General features: G+C 39.7%; 2 protein-coding genes across 2 annotated transcripts in view; one reads left to right on the top strand and one right to left on the bottom strand.

The window, feature by feature from the left end:
* DCAF13 (DDB1 and CUL4 associated factor 13) overlaps positions 1 to 11,739 on the bottom strand; it is a 33,333-nt gene extending 21,594 nt beyond the window's left edge. The window contains exons 1-5 of the mRNA XM_061172271.1: positions 11,594 to 11,739; positions 9,681 to 9,880; positions 8,998 to 9,105; positions 5,391 to 5,480; positions 3,660 to 3,815 (exon numbers count right to left, since the gene is read on the bottom strand). Coding sequence (XP_061028254.1) covers positions 3,660 to 3,815; positions 5,391 to 5,480; positions 8,998 to 9,105; positions 9,681 to 9,880; positions 11,594 to 11,663 — 624 coding nt within the window. The 5' untranslated portion in view covers positions 11,664 to 11,739. The remainder of the gene's footprint in view (positions 1 to 3,659; positions 3,816 to 5,390; positions 5,481 to 8,997; positions 9,106 to 9,680; positions 9,881 to 11,593) is intronic.
* Positions 11,740 to 11,850: 111 nt separating this feature from the next.
* SLC25A32 (solute carrier family 25 member 32) overlaps positions 11,851 to 19,311 on the top strand; it is a 56,769-nt gene continuing 49,308 nt past the window's right edge. The window contains exon 1 of the mRNA XM_061172272.1: positions 11,851 to 12,340. Coding sequence (XP_061028255.1) covers positions 12,187 to 12,340 — 154 coding nt within the window. The 5' untranslated portion in view covers positions 11,851 to 12,186. The remainder of the gene's footprint in view (positions 12,341 to 19,311) is intronic.

Genomic DNA, 19,311 nt, shown 5'->3' with positions numbered 1-19,311 from the left:
TCCATTCAGTGAACAAATGATTTAATTACCCTCAATGTTTATGTTTAAGATACAAAGTTATAACATTAAAGTCCATTTTCAGAGGGTACAATGAATCACTCATAATCTCAGCAACCTAAGCCAAGTATTTTCATTGTTAAATCCCCACTTTAGATGCCTGTGATGATACTGTACCGATAATTCTGCATTCTATTTTAAAACAACATATTTTACTTATCCATTCTTCAACTTAGACCTGTTTCCTGTTCTTCAGTATTATAAATAACACTTCAAAAAACATTTGCATACATTTAGCTCTTCTTTTTCTAAGGGTAAGATTTTAGTAGTGGCGTTACTCAATCAAAAAGTATGAACAATTTTATGGCTTTTGATATTTAGGAGTAATTGTTTTCCAAAGAGTTGTACCAATATACATTACGATGTGGAAATATATTAATTTTACTGCAACTGGGCAGCAATAGGTAGTGCCATTTAAAAATAATATCTGTATGGCAATATTTCCTATATACTGTCATCCTTTGGCATCTGTGGGGGACTGGTTTCAGGACCACCCACGGATACCAAAATCCACAGATGCACGAGTCCCTTGCCCTCTGTAACCACAGACACAGAACCCACGGATATGGAGGGCTTACTATATAAATTATTGCTTTATTAGCAGTTAAACATTTCCTCATGTTTATTAACTCTCTGTATAAACTAGGCGTGTCCTTTGTCCAACTGTTCCAAGATGTTTAAAATATTTATTTGTAAGTCAGTTATAAATGTGCTAAGTGCTTACATAATCCTTGGCATTAAGCGAAAATAAGCTGTCTACCTACCAGTGGAGTCCCAAATCCCACCCTTTGTAGTACCATTCCTCCTCACCCATGGTTCCTGATACAACTCTTGGCTTCTGCCTCTATTATTCCTACTGCAAGCGTTAAGAGGAACTAGAAGAGTTATTTACTAAGCAGCTGTATGGCCTGCTAGCTCCTACTACATGGGTGTATATAGTTCAAATAAAACTCATAAAGCCAATGCTACCATCACCATCTCTTCTCAGTTCTTTCCAAAACCCTTCTTCTCTGAGCCTTTCCCCTAGTTAGTGACTCCTCTCAACCTTTCTTAGTTTCTCATTATGTCACTCCAAAGTCTGACCAGGTTCTGTTTCTAAAAGTAAAGACTTTAATTTGAACAAAGCAAAAAATTCTACCTAGAGGGAAAGCTGACTTTCATACTGCAAAATGTAGCGCTGCTCAGCATAAACTTTTGGCTTTATGAGAATTCTAGGCTTCAATATTTTAACAGAAAATTAATTATTAATGATGAGGAGACAAATACACTCCATTTGTTCATAGCAACATGCCCTTTCCATTAAGTTTAATACAGGGTAAGAGACATGCACACCATTTGCTTTTACCACTAAGTCAGTTTGTAGGTTAATAAAACACGCATTCACACACAGCTGAACAAATAGAGTTTTTATACAGGCAAATTTGAAAAACATGGTTGCTAGGTCATCACTAATAATTAATTATGATTTTAGAATTGGCCATCAGCTCTTCTGACACAGGTGTTCACCAAAACAGAGAAACAAAAGATCTCGTTTACCCTTTAGAGAACTAGGAATCAGTATCTGTCTGTTCCTCCTGTTTATTTTTTTTTTAAATAGCAGTAACACCACCATCTTAAATTTGGGTAGCAACTTTTAAAAATATTCACAGGTATTATCACATTTTACGCTTACAACAAACCTATGAAGTACAATGGAAGATATAATTAATCTCATTTTAAAAATAAACAAATACAGAGAAAAACTGTGATCTGTATAAGGTCAATGCAAAGGCATGCTGGCAGGAAATACAGTTCCAGCCTAGGTCCACCACAAGTAAGACATAAAATGTTCCCACAAGTTGCTTGTGTTTGTAACCTGCTTCTGCCTAGTGTCACCTTGGGCTGGCTCTGCAAAGCTGGCTTGCCCCTTCATGCCATATCTCACTTCTACAACCAAGGGGAACACAGGGAAGGTAGATAGAGGATGGAGTGAGGAAGATATAGTAGGGACAGATACCCTGTACCAGCGAGCAGCAAACATTTTCTGTAAAGGGCCAGAAAGGAAGTATTTTAGGCTTTGTGGGCCATATGGTTTCTGCAGTGCTTACTCTACTTTGTAGTGCAAATGCCGTTACAAACAATAAATGAGCAAAAGGGCACGGCACGGCTGTGTTTCATTTACACTTTTTTTTTAACAAAAACAGGCAGTGGGCTCACAGACCATAGCTTGGCAACCCCTGCTCTAGACCTGCAGCCTCTCCCAGAAGTGTATATGCAGGTGTGTGCTGGAGGCAGGAGGGCATCCTCTGACTGACTTCTCAGCAGCACCTCAAAGCCAAGTTCACATCACACTGCAGCACCTCAGTCTTAATACGCTGCTACTCTGACTTAACCTTTTTCCTCCTTTTATCAGTTAGGGTCTCTAAGAGTGTAAAACTTGCAGATCAGGATTTTCTCTGATACCATCTAACAAGATAATCTCCTGATAATTTCTAATATCAGCTTACACATGCAGTGATTTCCTTTTCCTTCTGCAGGAAAAGCCATCTCTACTGAGTCTTCTGGAAAATGAGTTCATCAATTGTTATGTATTCAGGAAAAGCTCAGGGAAAAGTCTGGAGTCCAAGGGATAGCTTAGCCTTCAGGGAAGCCTCCTTTCCCAAATTCGGACCTGAATAAACAATAAGTAGGAACTTCCCTGGTGGCGCAGTGGTTAAGAATCTGCCTGCCAATGCAGGGGACACGGGTTCGAGCCCTGGTCCGGGAAGATCCCACATGCCACGGAGCAACTAAGCCCGTGTGCCACAGCTACTGAGCCTGCGTTCTAGAACCCGCGAGCCACAACTACTGAGCCCACGTGCCACAACTACTGAAGCCCGTGCGCCTAGAGCCCGTGCTCCGCAACAAGAGAAGCCACCACAATGAGAAGCCCGCACACTGCAACGAAGAGTAGCCCCCGCTCGCCGCAACTAGAGAAAGCCCGCACGCGGCAACAAAGACCCAATGCAGCCAAAAATAAAATAAATAAATTTATAAAAAAAAAAAAGTAGGCTAATCTCTAACTCTTCCCTTAGACCTGGAAGAAATTAGGAATCACAGTTCAGACTTCTGAGCAAAGAAAAATATAACTAATTATCATGTAGTACAAAAATAACCATGCATATTATTTTGAAGCACTGGTGCCCCTGCCACGTACAAATAATTAAAGAAAACAATGCTCAACACTCCTTCTTCTGATCTCCAAGAGAGTTAAGAAAAATTAACATTTTCCTAAAGGTACAAAGATGTTAATCTGTGGAACATCGAGTGTTGAAGGCACAAATAAAACTGGAGTTTCACAGGACAGTACGTGCTTGGATTCTACCCCCACGAGCACATGCACACACCCACCTCTTAACAGTGCTGAACACTAGTATCTGGGACTGTAACTGCAGGCAAACGTGTTGAGACCTGACCAAAGGTATCAGAACTCAGATATAACCTGGAAAATGGACCGAATGCTAGAACACCATGAAAATTCAGAAAATTCTTGTATCATACATTCAAAAGTTTCCTAAACAGAGCTGAAATTACTAGATAATAAGAAAACAATAAGCAGAACATATTTCAAAATGGAACATTACCTCAATTGGGTTAAATTTAACACTGCTTATACTGTCAAATCCCCAAGTCATTGAACATATAGGACTGCTTCTTTGTTCATCCCAAATGTCTACTTGCTGTCCACATGTGGCAAAAACAGCTTCTTTCCAGTGATGATCAATTCCTGTATATACTGTCTTTTAAAGCAAAGATGTTGTTATAGATGAGTCTTTTCATTAGTATTTCAAATCTACAGAATATTTTAAATATATTTCTCTACACTCTCATTTGTTTAAGAAAATCCCTGTTCACAAAGAAGTTTCTTTGAAGCCCTCACTGAAAGGAGAAAACTCTACCATAAGAAATGATGTTTCTTATCACACATTCTGGGAATAAAGAAAAATGTTAACATGGGATGTATTTAATTAAGTTTGAATACATATCACTGAAGTGATTTTTAAATCATCATTGGGTATTGAAGGATCTTGGAACCAACTAATGAAACACAAAGGTAATTTCTAAAAAACTTAATTCCACATTTAACATATGAAGTACTGATCCCCAGGACAGAAACACAGATACAGACAACTGATTAAAATTTATGGGAAGAAATAAAATTGGTGAGCGTGGATGCTAAGACTGTTAAAAGCAATAAAATCTCATAAATTTGGTATTATTTACTTAAAAATATGCGACTCATCTATTCAGGACCAGCTTAAAGTCTACCTTTGTACTGTATGGCAAAAAATGTTTGCAAAGCAAATTAAAGGCAACTATTTAGCCAATACTTTAAGCTTTTAAGAACTCTTATCAGCATCCGCAGATTTACAATTATTTTCTATTCGTGAAGGCAAGCCCTACAAACTTTTCCATAATAAGAATTAACCCCCAATACCACAGAGAAGGGGTAACACTAAATGTTTCAAAAATCTTTGGAACTCCTAGAGAAAAGACATTTTACAAAAATGAAACCAATTTTGTTTTACGAATTACTAATTTTTTACCATCTGCAAATTCCATTTCATACTAATATCCCACCTCCATGTCCCTTCAAGAACACTTAGATCGACCATTAGAACACAGGAAGGCCCTGATCATGGGCTGGACCCCTCATTTAAAGAAAGAACATTTAGAACTTCTCGAAACCTGAAAAGCAGAACCTAAATATATACTAAATATAATACTGAAATGACAAAGGGATTTTAAAGATGCGATATTTAAAGATTAATTCTAATTTCAGAATTTCACTTAGTATCAAAACGTAAGCATTAAAAAACATGGGTAGGCCAAATTATCTGAATTATTAAGCTATAACTAAACTATATCATCTGATTTGCAGAATGTTAAGAAATGTAAGTAAGATTTATACAAAAACCACACTATTACATTTATTCATTTCCTAAAGAATTCTTTCAAGTAAGAAATTCTGAGCTTTGTGAAAGATCCATGATGATATAAATCAGAAGCTGAAGCATTTTTTTTCTGACCTTACAGATTTCCTCCCATGTTCTTGCTATAGGAAATGTTTCACTGCATCCTCTAGCTAAAAACAGAAACTGAACCCTACTGCAATGAACACCGAAGAACTGTTCAAATTCTTGAACTGCAAAGGACATTCATTGCATTAAATGTTGCTTAGAACAGGCCAATTATTGCAGCCTAAAGTCTCTGATTTCTTATTTATGTCTTTTTTGAAATTAAAATTATGAAATAACTGTAGGTAAAAGAGAAGAACTCTAATAGCCCAAGTATGGGTCAATTTATTTTTGTACCTTTCCTAATATTGTATGCAATGGTTCCTCCTCTTCTCCATAGCTTGGTCCATCCATTTTCCACTGCTTCACAGTTTTGTCATCACCAACCTAGAAATATTTATGATGATGATGATAATGAACAAGTTATAAACTGTAAACTTGCCAACACATACACCAAATTATAAACCTCTCAGTTTAAAAAATAACACATACCATATTCTTCCAGTACTGTATTTATTGATGCATTTATGTCCCACCTTGTTATAGTAAAGATTTGTGACAAACACATGAAGTACATAAAATTTAAAACAGCATGAGCAGAGCAAAAGAAGAGTAGGGTAGAAACAAAGTTAGGTCATAAACATGGCAAAAACTGCATTATTGTAATAAAGATGACTTTTCAAATTAGGGAGAAAAATCAATTACAATAAAATGGTATTGTGAGATCAGATCGGTCATTTAAGAAGTATGAACCAATCTGACATCTTATATAAAAATAAAATTCCAGATAATTTTAAATGTAAAAAATGCAACAAAACCCATAAAAAATACTAGAGAGAAGGCACTTCTAAATCTTGGCATGGGTAAAGTCTTTCTTTGCATGACACAAAACTCCAGAAACTATTAAGTCAGAGGTTGTCAAACTGTGAAGTGTAGACTTCTGAAGGACCCTGAGAATTTTTCAGTGGTCCAGGAGGTTGAGACTATTTTCATGTTAGTAAAGGCACTGCTTGTCTTTTCACTAAGCTGACAGTTGCACAGATGGTGAAAGAAATGGTGGGTAGAACTGTTGGCGCCTTAGCCCAAATGAAAGCAAGGCAACAAACTATGGTAATTTAGACTTTGGTATGTGGCAGATATGTTCAAGATATTAGGTAAACATCGATTTTACTAATTTTTTTGGGAAATGTTTCCTCAGGCAAGGGAAACAAATGGGACTCCATCAAACTTAAAAAACTTTTGCACAGCAAAGAAAACTATCAACAAAATGAAAAGGCAGACGATATTTGCAAACGATATATCCAATAATGGGTTAATATCCAAAGTATACAAAGAACTCATACAAGTCAGTATCAAAAAAACTCAAATAAAAAATGGGCAGAGGCTCTGTATAGACATTTTTTCAAAGACAAACAGATGGCAAATTAGGCACAGGAAAAGATGCTCAACATTACTAACCATCAGGCAAATGCAAATCAAAACTACAATCAGATATCACCTTACACCTGTCAGAATGGTTATTATCAAAGCCAACAAATAACAAGTGTTGGTGAGGACGCAGAGAAAAGGAAACCTTTGTGCACTGTTGGTGGGGATGGAAATTGGTGCAGCCACTATGGAAAACAGCATGGAGATTCCTCAAAAAATTAAAAATAGAACTACCGTATGACCCAGCAATTCAACTCCTAGGTATTTATTGGAAGATAACAAAAACACTAATTAGAAAAGATATAAGCACCCCTATGCTCAATGCAGCATTATTAACAATAGCCAAGACAGGGAAGCAACCTAAGTGCCCATCAACAGATAAATGGATAAAGAAAATGTGTTATATATATATACAATGGAATAAAACTCAGCCATAAAAGAAGAATGAAATCTTGCGATTTGCAAGAACATCGATGGACCTAGAGGGTATAATGCTAAGTGAAATAAGTCAGACAGAGAAAGATAAACACTGTATGATTTCACTTATATGTGAAATCTAAAAAACAAATGAACAAACATAACAAAATAGAAACAGAATTATCAATATAGGGAACAAAAAGGTGGATGCCAGAGGGGAGAGGGGTGGGGGAATGAGAGAAATAGGTGAGAGAGATTAAGAGGTATAAACTTCCAGTTGCAAAATAAGTGTACAGTGTATATAGTCAATAACTATGGGTATCTATATATGGTGACATCATAACTAGACTTATTGTGGTGATCATTTTGAAATGCATAGAAATATTGAATCACTATGTTGTATACCAAGAACTAACATAGTGCTGTAGGTCAATTATACTTCAAAAACAAAAAAAAAACTTATAGAAAAAGAGATGAAATTTGTGGTTACCATAGGTGGAAGGGGGAACTGGATGAAGGCAGTGAAAGGTACAAACTTATTTATAAGATAAATATTAGAGATGTAATGTACAACATGATAAATATAATTAACATTGCTGTATGTTATATATGAAAGTTGTTGAGACTAAATCCTAAGAGTTCTCATCACAAGTAAAAAAATCTTTTTTCTATTTCTTTAATTTTGTATCTATATGAGGTGATGGATGTTCACTAAACTTACTGTGATAATCATTTCATGATGCGTGTAAGTCAAATCATCATTGCTGTACACCTTAAACTTACACAGTACTATATGTCAATTATACCTCCATAAAACTGTTTCTAATCCCCCAAATAAAAATGTTTCTAAACCTAACAACTACTTTCAACTGTTTTCACTCCCCAGGATTGACTATTATTGCTTATGCAGACTATTAAAACAGCCTCCAAACTGATCACTTATTGCTGTCAAAATCTCAAAGCTCAGCTTAGATTCTGTCATTCCCCTATTAAAAAGCTTTCAATGAACTTGAACAGCTATTTGTACATGATAGCATTATTCACAAAAGCCAAAAGTTGGAAATAACCCAAACGTCCACTGATGGATGAACGGATAAACAAAATGTGGTATATACATATAATGGAATATTATTCAGCCTTAAAAAGGAAAGAAATTCTGATACATGCTACAACATAGATGAGCCTTAAGGACTTTATACTAAGTGAAATAAATGAGACACACAGAGCCACAAAGTACAACAGTGATTACCAGGAGCTCAGGGGTGGGAGATGTGGAGTTAGTGTTTAATGGGTACAGAGTTTCAGTCTGGGAAGGTGATAGTGGTGATAGTGTACAATGATGTGAATGTACTTAACGCCACTGAAATGTACACTTAAAAATGGTTAGAATGGTAAATTTTATGTTATGTATATTTTATCATACTCACACAAAAATCCTTCAATGATGTATTACTAACAGACAAAGGAGTACAAATTACTCATCTTATTTTGTTTTCTTTTTTTTAAAGTGGCTTGCTTTTTTTTTTTTTTTTTTGGCTGCCTTGGGTCCTCGTTGCTGCGCACAGGCTTCCTCTAGTTGCGGCGAGCGGGGGCTACTCTTGGTGCACGGGCTTCTCATTGCGGTGGCTTCTCTTGTTGCGGAGCACGGGCTCCAGAGCGCAGGCTCAGTAATTGTGGCACACAGGCTTAGCTGTTCCGCAGCATGTGGGATCTTCCCAGACCAGGGATCAAACCCGTGTCCCCTGCATTGGCAGGCGGATTCTTAACCAGTGTGCCACCAGGGAAGTCCCTACTCATCTTGTTTTAATCCCACTTCTCAGTGTCCTATAGAATATTAGTTCAGTAATATGTTAAGTAATTATGTATAAAAAGATTAAAAAGTATGGAAAAGGCTGGATTACATAAAGAAAACCAGGACTTTTCCAAGTTTTAATAAGTTATTTTGCATTGTGAAACTCTGAAAGGGCCTTGGACCATGTAAATGAACTCAGAAAGTATTCAATTACATCAGTCTTATACATGTTGAAAAGAGTTAATGATTTAACTGCATTATACTTACAGTAAAAAAGGAAGTCCCACAAAAGCGAGTACATATTCCTCGTACAAAACCTTCATGTGCTTGTATCATATGAATACATTTTCGTTTAGTTAAGTTCCAAATTCTAACCTATGATAAAGCATACCAGGAAATTTCAGTGAATTATAAATAAAAAACGTTCAAGCACAGGAGTACATTCCAAGAAAAATAAATTCAACACTGAAAAGGCTGTAAATCACTCTACCAGACAGCTAAAAACAAAATCCTCTAGATTAAAATAATGCAATGTCTATGGATAAGAATATCAACAAGCAGAAAACTGAATCTGTTAAATACTCTGTTGATTCTAGTTTAAAGTGTTTCAAAGTTTTCTTTCTTTGCCAGAGTGGGGAAATTAAGTGTTGAATTGTTAATAACATCCTCTGTGAAAAAAAAACTCAGTTATATATCTGTACTGTAAACATGCCTTATCACTTACTGTCAAATAGCCTTAAGTTACTACATTTTAAATATCTTAGGTTTAGATAAGAAACTACTGAAATTACCAAGTCAAATAGAATTTACTCTTGAGAATTAAAAGAAAACAGAACATAGAAAAATAAAATCAAACCAGTTAAAACCCACAGTAACGCACAACTAAAGGAAGAACATTTGTAATATAACTATTTTTAGTTTAAAACATCAACGTTTACTGTGACACTTGCCTCTCCATCACATGCCCCAGAAAGGACAGTAGCCAGACTCTTCGGATGTTTTGCCAAGCAACTGACTCCGTCTCGGTGACCATCCAGGGAAGCAAGGAACGGTTTCGCAAAAACCCGTTCCAGTTTGGTAGCATTTAAAGCTCTTACATATTCTCGTGGGACCTCAAAAGGATGTAAGGTAGGATCATAGTTTCTTGGAACTGAAATAAGAATGATTCCTCTTAATAAAATAATTCACATTTAATATTTCCTGTGGTCTTCCTCAGCTAATCATTCAATTTGTTACTCAAAAAACCTTTATCAGGGACACTGTGCCTAGCACTGTGGAGAATACAAAAGTTGAAGACCCTCTGTCCAAAACCTTTCCGAAATTACCAGAAAATCATGGAACTGTCTTCCTTATTTTATGTTTCACAGAGCTCCAATACTTCAATCTTTCCATTTTGTTATCTATTAACACTTCCATCCAGAAACTATAAAGAAATAGGAAGATGTTATAAGAAATAAGACCCTTAATAACAAGATCAGGTAACTAATAACGTCCTAACCTCAAGATTCTGTGACCAGCCAGTCATTCACTCATTCCTTCATTCAGACATTAATAATGCAACTACTAGGTACCAGGTGCTGTCTAAATACAGGATATAGAACCAAATACGATTGTACCACTCTCTGCAAGCTCAGTCTGATGGGAAAGACTGACAGTCACAATAATAACGAGGCAATGTAATAAAAGCTCTGATATTAGTATAAAAATATGTGACAGAAGCATAGAAGGAGAGTGCTTAAGTGTGTACAGGATGGGAGGAAATGTGCAGGGGATAAGTTTGGAAAGACTATTGTTCAGAGAAAGCTTCCCAGAGCTAGGAGAGAAACTGGGTAAGGGCTTGTGACACACGATGCCTCAAAGAGAATGAATGAAATGCACTCAGACTGGCAAGAGTAAATGTAAGCTAGCTGTGGGAAAAGTAATCACTGGTGAAACTGAAGAGGAAGATGGGACCAAGTTCAAGGAGTAGGGATGATGTCAAGTCCAAATGACAAAACCTAATTTGCATTTTAGAAGCATTACTGTTTTGTTACTTAACCTGTAAACATTTTGTGAGCAGAGACCATATATTTACTTAGCATTGCTCATAATATATATAATCTCCACGACTCAATGATAGTGAAATATTGTTCCAGCCTCACCTTCTACGGCTTACCCCTTACTCAAACTCCGAAGACATGGCCCTTTTCTTATGCCTTAAGTTTATTCCTGCCTTAAGGCATTGCACCTGTTATTCTCTTCTCTTAGAATAGTCTGTTCATACATGGATGGTCCCTTGTCATTTAGGTATCACGAGTTATAATTCATAAGCAGTCAGCATGTTAATGGGGGAACAAGACACCCAGTAACAGAAAAATAAAGCTCATTAATTTCATTTTAGCCATTCCCACATCAAACTTCTCCACAAGTTTTTAAGAGAGAACTGATGGCTTTACGTTTCACCTTTATCTCTTCCCACATCCAGAAGGACGTAATTTTAAGTAGTAAATTAGCCAAAAGTTAGAGCAACGGGAAAGGTTTAAAGAAGTCTGCTCAATTGTTAAATCCTTCAATCCACGAGTTTGGCTCACTCAAGTTCCACTTTTCAACAGGAACCTGAGAACAATCAGGGAACAGCAGCTGGAAAGGGGGAGGTGGAATCATTTCCCCATATAACTAACTTTCCCTCTTACCACTAGAGAAAGTTATTAGAAAAAGGACTTGAAGACAAGGGTTCTGCTACCCAGCACCAGAACGGCTTTACGCCCTGGCGAAAGGGAACAGGAAAAGAACGAGAGTGGAACACCAGGCTCCCCTCCAGCTTTATTCGGTGGAAGCCGAGGCCAGATACAAGCCTGGCGGACTCCCGACTAACTTGTCTCACCTCTCTGTAAGTCCAGTTTGGTTTCGCGGACATAGCTGTCCGGGTTCCGGCTCAGCATCTTCACCTTCATCTTGCTCCTAGTTCTTCCCGACTCCACGAGCCTTCCCCTTCAGGTTCCTGGTGCCGCCGCCGCCTCCTCCTCCACCAACACACACCACTTCCGCTTCTTCTAGACTACTTCCTGTCACGTGACTTCCGCGGAGCGGAAACCGGGCTTCGCTGGGCCCTGCGGTGCTCCGTAGTTTTGCGGACAAAGGTTGGCCGGGGGCGGTGTTTCAGCGGTGTTCTCGCATCCACGCCCTTCGGCCTAAGCCAGCCGCCGAGGTGGGCGAGGCGGGGCGGGGACTTGGCGGGGGCGCCCCGCCCCCTTCTCACTCTCCTCCGGGTAGGCGTGGCGTGCGGCAGCACCCTTCTCTTGTACCCCTGGCCCCTGGGTCTCTCGGCTTCAACCCGCGCCCAGGCGTCTGACTCCACGCGCGGGTCCCGGAAGTGGGCTCGTGCCCTGCGGTTTCTGCTCCAGCGTGGCGACCGTCGCCACGGTGGCGGCCACTGCATCTCGTCCCACTTCCACGGCATCACCGGGCCCTGAGCCCATGACTGGCCAGGGCCAGTCGGCATCCGGGTCGTCGGCGTGGAGCACAGTATTCCGCCACGTCCGGTACGAGAATCTGGTGGCGGGCGTGAGCGGCGGGGTCCTTTCCAACCTTGCGCTGCACCCGCTGGATCTCGTGAAGATCCGCTTCGCCGGTAAGAAACCGCTCAGACCCTGGGCTTCTCCTTGCTGTCACCCCGAACTGAGTGATAAAAGACGCAGACGGAGGCATTGGCCTCTCCTGCCTCTTCCATACGGCAGGTGAGGCGAGCGTTGAAGAAGCTGCTGTTTGTCCGGGCTCGCCTGGGGCCAGATTTGAGGAAGGGGAGTTTGGTAAAGTGGTCTGGCCGCTGTCGTCCCCTTTCCCCAATACTGAGGGATGAGGAACATGGATATAAAAGTCTGAGAAAAGTTCTCATTGGTATAGAACGTGGGACTCAAAGCCTGATTTATAAAATAAGAAAGGGTTTATCACATTTTAGGGCTTAACCCTCACAGGTGTAAATCATTCACCCTTGGAGGTACAGGTTTCCCCCGCTTTTCGAAAGTTCGCTTTACAGCACCTCGCTTTTAGGAAAGGCTTACATTAGTAGCAGTTTTCCGCTAACCCAAAAATCCGAAAGAAATCCGAAGTGGATTTTCGCCATTACAAAAAAAAGATGAAAAGCGAAAATAGCATTCAGCGTCTGTTTTGCAGCAAGCCGTTGTAGAGGCAGCATGCACCGCCAGCAGCGCGAGTGGCACCACCAGCTCCTTTCCTGGGAACTGCACTCAGCATCTCAGCGTCAAGCCGCCATAACTTTGAACTGTGTCTGTGAGCATCTGTGCTTTATCTGGATTTATTTTGTGCATCCATTAGCAAGGTGTGTGTTAAGGTAATTGCTTCTTCGCTTTATGCAATTTTGGCTTATTAAAGCTTTCATGCTTTACTTTCGCATAGCCAGGGAAACCTGTACTTTGAAAGCTAAGGATAGTCACGTGTTTGGCCTCAGGGCTGAGAGGGAAATGCAAGTGCTTGGAGTAGGGAGTAATCCTTAGCAGATGGTTAGGAATGAGGTTGGGATAGAATTCTCTTGAAAGTTTGTTTTTGGTGTTTACAGTGTGGTACAATGTCCTGTGAAGGAATAAGTAGCTAGAATTCAAATAGTATTGTTTTTTATTTAGCTTTATTGAATTAAGTTCATTGAGTTAAGTGAATTAAGTATATTGAAATTAACAAAGTACTTTAACAGATATACTCAACATTAAATTCTGGAAAAGATAGCTTCAAAGAAGGTCTTTGATAACTTTATTTGGAAAGTATTTTCTGTCATTTCAGTTCTCTTATTACTGTTACTAAAAGTAGGGTCCGGCTGCTCGCCATTCAAAAGCCAATAAAGAGGCAAAGTTGGTGGAAGGGAAAGTTTGCTTTATTTCAGAGGCAGGCATTCGGGGGGCGGGAGGGCGGCCTCGTGTCCAAAGGCTGATTCCCAGCCCCCCTTCCCGGACAGTCAGTGGGTAAGACCTTTTATAGGCGGAGGGAGGGGGCTACATGTAGAAACAACACAGGCAGCTCTGACAGTCATCTTGAAATTGGTCATGCAGCATAATCTTGATTGTTTTAAGTACAGTTAGTCTTCAGTTCCAGGGTCGGTTTGTTCCCATTTCTTTGAGGCCAGTTCTTGGAATTGTGGCAGCTTATGTCATGGCTAATCTGGTCATCATGTAGTTAACTTCTTCCACCTGGTGAGCATTTCAGTATCTACAAAACAGCTCAAAGGATATGGCTCAGAATATTATCTACAGCCCTTGAAGAGGAACTAAAGGTCCTTGACTTTGTTTAATGAGTAAATTATTATTATTTGGTCCTGTTTGACCGTTTTCCTTTGCTTCCGTATTTTCTCACTTCTCTAATTAAACTTATTCTTTGACCAAAGTTTTTCTACAGGCAAAAGGCAGGCGGAGGATGTGGGGGGAAAGGACCATAGGGTCCTGCTCTATTTCATTACTACAAGTTAGTTTCTACCATGAGAATTAGATCAGAAGTGGATTATCCTAAACAGTTAGGTAATTGTATTCTGTTCACCTGGTGTATATTGGTCTTTTAACATTTGTAGACTGCTGTATGGGATACAGAAGCACCTAAAGTTCTTGCCCTCAGGAAACTTGCATTCTAATGGGGGGTTTGAGACTTAGTCAAATAAAAAGTAATTATAGACAACATAAAATTAAGGGCAAAATGGAATAAATCCAAATACCAAAACATGAGTAGAGATAGACTGTTAAGAAAAGTGTAGGGGCTTCCCTGGTGGCGCAGTGGTTGAGATTCTGCCTGCCAATGCAGGGGACACGGGTTCGAGCCCTGGTCTGGGAAGATCCCACATGCCGCGGAGCAACTGGGCCCGTGAGCCACAACTACTGAGCCTGCGCGTCTGGAGCCTGTGCTCCGCAGCAAGAGAGGCTGCGATAGTGAGAGGCCCGCGTACCGTGATGAGGAGTGGCCCCGGCTTGCCGCAACTAGAGAAAGCCCTCGCACAGAAACGAAGACCCAACACAACCAAAAATAAATAAATAAATAAAAAAAGGAAAAGAATTAAAAAAAAAAAAGAAAAGTGTAGATTGGTGATGACCACAGATATATATCTGTATCTGTAAATGTTCCATTAGATCTTGAGGTTCCCCAGAGAAGGATGAAAATTTTGACAGCTGGAGAGGAGGCAAGAAGCCATTGAAAATCAGTGAAAATTATGGAGTGTTCTCCCTAGAAGAAAACCCACAGAGGCATATAATTTCCATAGTTTACCATGCACACACAAATAATAATTATGACAACAGGGAACATTCATTGAGCATTTACTTGCAGCAAGAGCAATGAACTAAGAACCTTACTTGCATTATATCATTTACTACTCTGAACAACCCTGTGAGTTTATTATCCCCGTTATACAGGTGAGAATAATCAAAGCTGACTAACTTGCCCAAGTCACAAGTTTGTAAAGATAGATCTGGAATTTGAATCCAGGCAGTCTAACTCAAGTACCCTCTGGCACTTAACGACTTACCCCAGTACCTTTAGGAATTCCTGGTATACTGTGGCTTGAACATGAAGGCAGGAATTCTGGACTTGGCTGCAGGTGCAGACCTATATGACTTGGTATTTCTCTTCTGCAGCATTTTATGTAAGAGCAGAAGAGGTGATGGTTGAGATGATCATTGAGGAATAGTGTGGTTGGCCTGATGAGTTTAAGACAGTGCTGTGAAGCAAACTGTGCCTGAGAAAAGGGAATTCCTGGTACCTGAGAATATTGGTAGTCTTGATGAAATGGAGAGAGTATTAGGAGACCAGTAGGGCTGAAGTGATTGAGATAGGATTGCGGGACAAAATTAAAGATCTAGGAGTTGAAACAGAACTTTGTAATAACAAGCCCATAGTGTGGCTGTGAAATGGTGATAAGAAAGAAGAAAACTTAGGAAGATGAATAACTGAAATCAAAATAGTTGCCTGGCCACCAGCATTAGTACTAGAGTTTCTATGCTTTCATAAAATTAAGCCCTTATAATAAAATTATAATACCTAGTGATGGGGGTGTTAGTCTTGACCATTAAACCAAACCTGCAATATTTCAATGAGTTCAGGTAGAGATTGGAACTCAGAGGTGTCCAGAGTAGTCAAAGGATTAGAAGTCATTTCATACGAGAAATGACTGGAGGAACTAGTTTAACTTAGGGGGTGGGAAGGACTTAAGGTATTTAGAGAACTGCCATGTGGGAAAGGGAGCTGCCTTATTGCAGGTGATCTGAAGGGCAGACAGAGGTTGGGTGGAAATTACAGGCAAGCAGATTTTGGCCTGGCAAAGTGGTGGTGCTCAGAAGTGAAACTGGCAATGACTGGCAGTGGTTCAGCAGTTGGATGACAGAGGTTAGAAGATATTCTCATGTTGGGGGTGGAAAGGTCACTTGAGGTGATTATTGAGGCCCCTTATAACTTCAAGACTTAAAGTATTCAAGGTGACACTTTAAGTCATCAAGAATGATGAGAGGGAGCCCCAACAAAGAATGTGAATGAGGTATAAAAATAGTAATTTTCTAAAATAGCCTGAAATCCTAATCTGTAGGTTAATCAGGGAACCAAAATGTAGAGCCCGTAACAAGAATAACATACAGTCAAGTTTTGTATGTGTATGGTATTGCAAGACCCAGTAGCGTAAATAAAGTAATACTTACTGAATGTTTGCTATGTGCCAGGCATGCTTTTAAGAGCTTTATATGTATTAACTCACTTAATTCTCTGTAACTTTTAAAGTTATGTTCTGTTATTTTTGCCATTTTGTGGATGAGAAAACTCAGGCACAGAGTAATCTAGTAACTTACTCAGGGTCACACAGTAAGTGTTGGAATTGGGGTTCAAACCCAGGAAGTCTGGGTTTTCATAGCATATGCTGTTAGACTGAAACCATAAGTGGGTAGTTTGGTATAACTAAAGGGTAAAATGCTAAAGGTTGAAATGAAAATTATTCCAGAAAGTTAAGCTTCTGGATTGACACATCTTTTATGCCATGTAAAAATGGAAGCCAGGTCTGGATGTTAGGAATGAGATCAGGACTAGAGATGTAGAAACCACAGCGCAGGGATAGAAATTGAAGCTACTTAATGATTGAGAGACTACCCCTGTTGAGTGGAAAGACTGCCTAAAAATCAGCATTTAAAGGATGGGCAGAAGAGAAGGAGGCTGCAAAGGAAATTTAGTGGCCAAAGAAGTAAGAGGAAAATCAGGAGAGAGTGAAACTAGCCCAAAGAAGTGTGTTTTAGGAGGTAAACGATGTCAGGTGCTGCTCAAGCGTTAAATAGAGAGGAATCCCAAAGTGCACTTGGAGGTCTTTAACCTGCAGTAGCAGGTGGAGGCCCAAACCAGCTTGCAGTGGATTGAGAAACTATGGAGGTGAGAAAGTCCATGCTGAGATTATAGTTATCTCTTCCAGAAGCTTAACTGACAGGGAGGCACTGGTATCTGAGAGGAGACACTCAGGAGATACTGTAGTGTTTACATTTTGATGGGAAAAAACTAAAAGTGAGAAAGAGATTGGAGATGGAGACAGGAAGATAATGAATGAGATTTCTAAGGGGTTTTAAGCAGAATCTAGAGCAGTCTCTTCAAACTTTTTTGGCCACAACCCTCAGTAGGAAATAAATTTTATCTTTGCTATCTGGTGCGAGCACGCATGTACACATACTACTGAAACAAGTTTCTTATAGTAATAGTTATCCTTACTACTTGTGATGTCATTTATATTGTCTTCTACTCCAGTCTGTTGTTGATGCAGTTTTTTTGTTGTTTTGTTTTGGTTTGGGGGTTTTTTTTGTTTTGTTTTAATGATCTCCTCAATCAATTTCTTGACCCATCTGTGGGTTTCAAAATGCTGACATAGAATACAGGTAGAGGGGATTGGTTTTATTAAGAGGGACCAACTCTTCAGCGTGACAGAGGAAAGGAGGGGTAAAACTAATACCCAACAAATGAAACAGGTTGTAATAGGATAGTAAAAATTAGTGTCCCCTGTCTTGGCTCCCTCCTGCACAGCAAACTTTTCTATCTTCCAATTGTGTCTGTTGACATCTTTTAGTACTATTGTAGGCCATTGTAACAGTTATGCAGGAGGTATTTAGATGTACCTACTAAATCTTCGGTGGCAAGTGTTCTTAAGACAATTATGAGGCCATTTAGGCCAAAAATATTCACTGTACAGTTAAGTCCCCTACATACAAACCTTCAAGTCATGAACTTTCAAAGATGCGAACGTGTGTTCGATGTCCAATCATGTAAGTTCACGTGTCTGGCATACATTGTCACGTGCATGCATCCTCTACAAGTGGTTGTGCTTCTGTGTACTTTACAGTACTGTGTAGAGTACAGTAGTACAGTATCTTTATTTCAAGCCCATGATGTCCAGAAGTAGGTGTAAAAGCAGTGGTGATGTAGCTGGTACTGCTAAGAAGCGCCAAGTAATAACGATGGAAACAAAAGTGAATAATTGAGAGAGTGGAGCGAGGCAAAAAGATGGTAGACGTCGCTCGTTTTCATAACATGAATTGTTCAACCTTTGGCATGATTCTAAAGAACAAGGGCAAGATCACGGAACTTGTGAAGTCTGCTGTGCCGATGATGTTGACAATAATATCAAAGAAGCGTCAAAAAGTGATGGAGGACATGGAGAAACTTCTCAGTGTGTAGATGCAGGATCAGCATTAGCGTCGAGTCCCACTCAGCTTAATGCTGATTCAAGAGAAAACTAAAAGCCTTTATGAAGACTTGAAGAAGAAACACAGCAGAGAATCAGAGGGCGCATCTTTTAATGCCAACCATGGCTGGGTTCATCGGTTCAAGGCTAGAGCTAACCTTCACAACGTAAAAGTAAGTGGTGAGGCAGCGAGTGCAGATACGGTAGCTCCCTGGGGATTTCCTGAAACACTTTGAGAAATTATTGAAGGCATGTGTTTACCCGAGCAGGTTTTTAATGTGGATGAGACAGGACTGTACTGGAAGAGGATGCCAGACTGACGTTACATCAGTAAGGAGGAAAAGTTGATGCCAGGCTATAAGGCACCAAAGGATAGGATAACTCTGTTTGGTGGCAATGCTTCCGGTGATATGAAGCTGAAGCCTCTCTTAGTTTATCATTCAGAGAACCCAAGACCCTTAAAAACATAGCCAAGGGCTTCTCCTGTGTGGAAGAATAACCCCAAAGCCTGGGTTACACAGGCCATTTTCCAGGACTGGTTTTTCCACCACTTTATCCCGGAGGTAGAGAAATACTGCTTGGAGAAGGATCTCCCATTCAACATTCTTTTGCTGCTTGACAGTGCTCCAGGCCACCCTCCATTCACGGACAACTTTCATCCCAAAGTCAAAGTAGTGCATCTGCCGCCGCATAGTACATCGCTCATCCAACCTATGGACCAGGGAGTTATAGCGACTTTCAAAAAATATTACATCACACTTTTCGTTAGGCAGTAAAGGCGAGTGATGAATCGGGAACAACCTTGCAACAATTTTGGAAGGACTGTAACATCTACAAGGCCATAAAAAACATTGACTTTTCTTGGCATGAGGTTACGGCTGTCACCATGAATGGGGTTTGGAAGAACCTTT

The sequence above is a fragment of the Eubalaena glacialis genome, chromosome 17, assembly GCF_028564815.1.
Source record: "Eubalaena glacialis isolate mEubGla1 chromosome 17, mEubGla1.1.hap2.+ XY, whole genome shotgun sequence".
Classification (NCBI taxonomy): domain Eukaryota; kingdom Metazoa; phylum Chordata; class Mammalia; order Artiodactyla; family Balaenidae; genus Eubalaena; species Eubalaena glacialis.
This window is presented reverse-complemented; position numbering and strand designations above follow the sequence as displayed.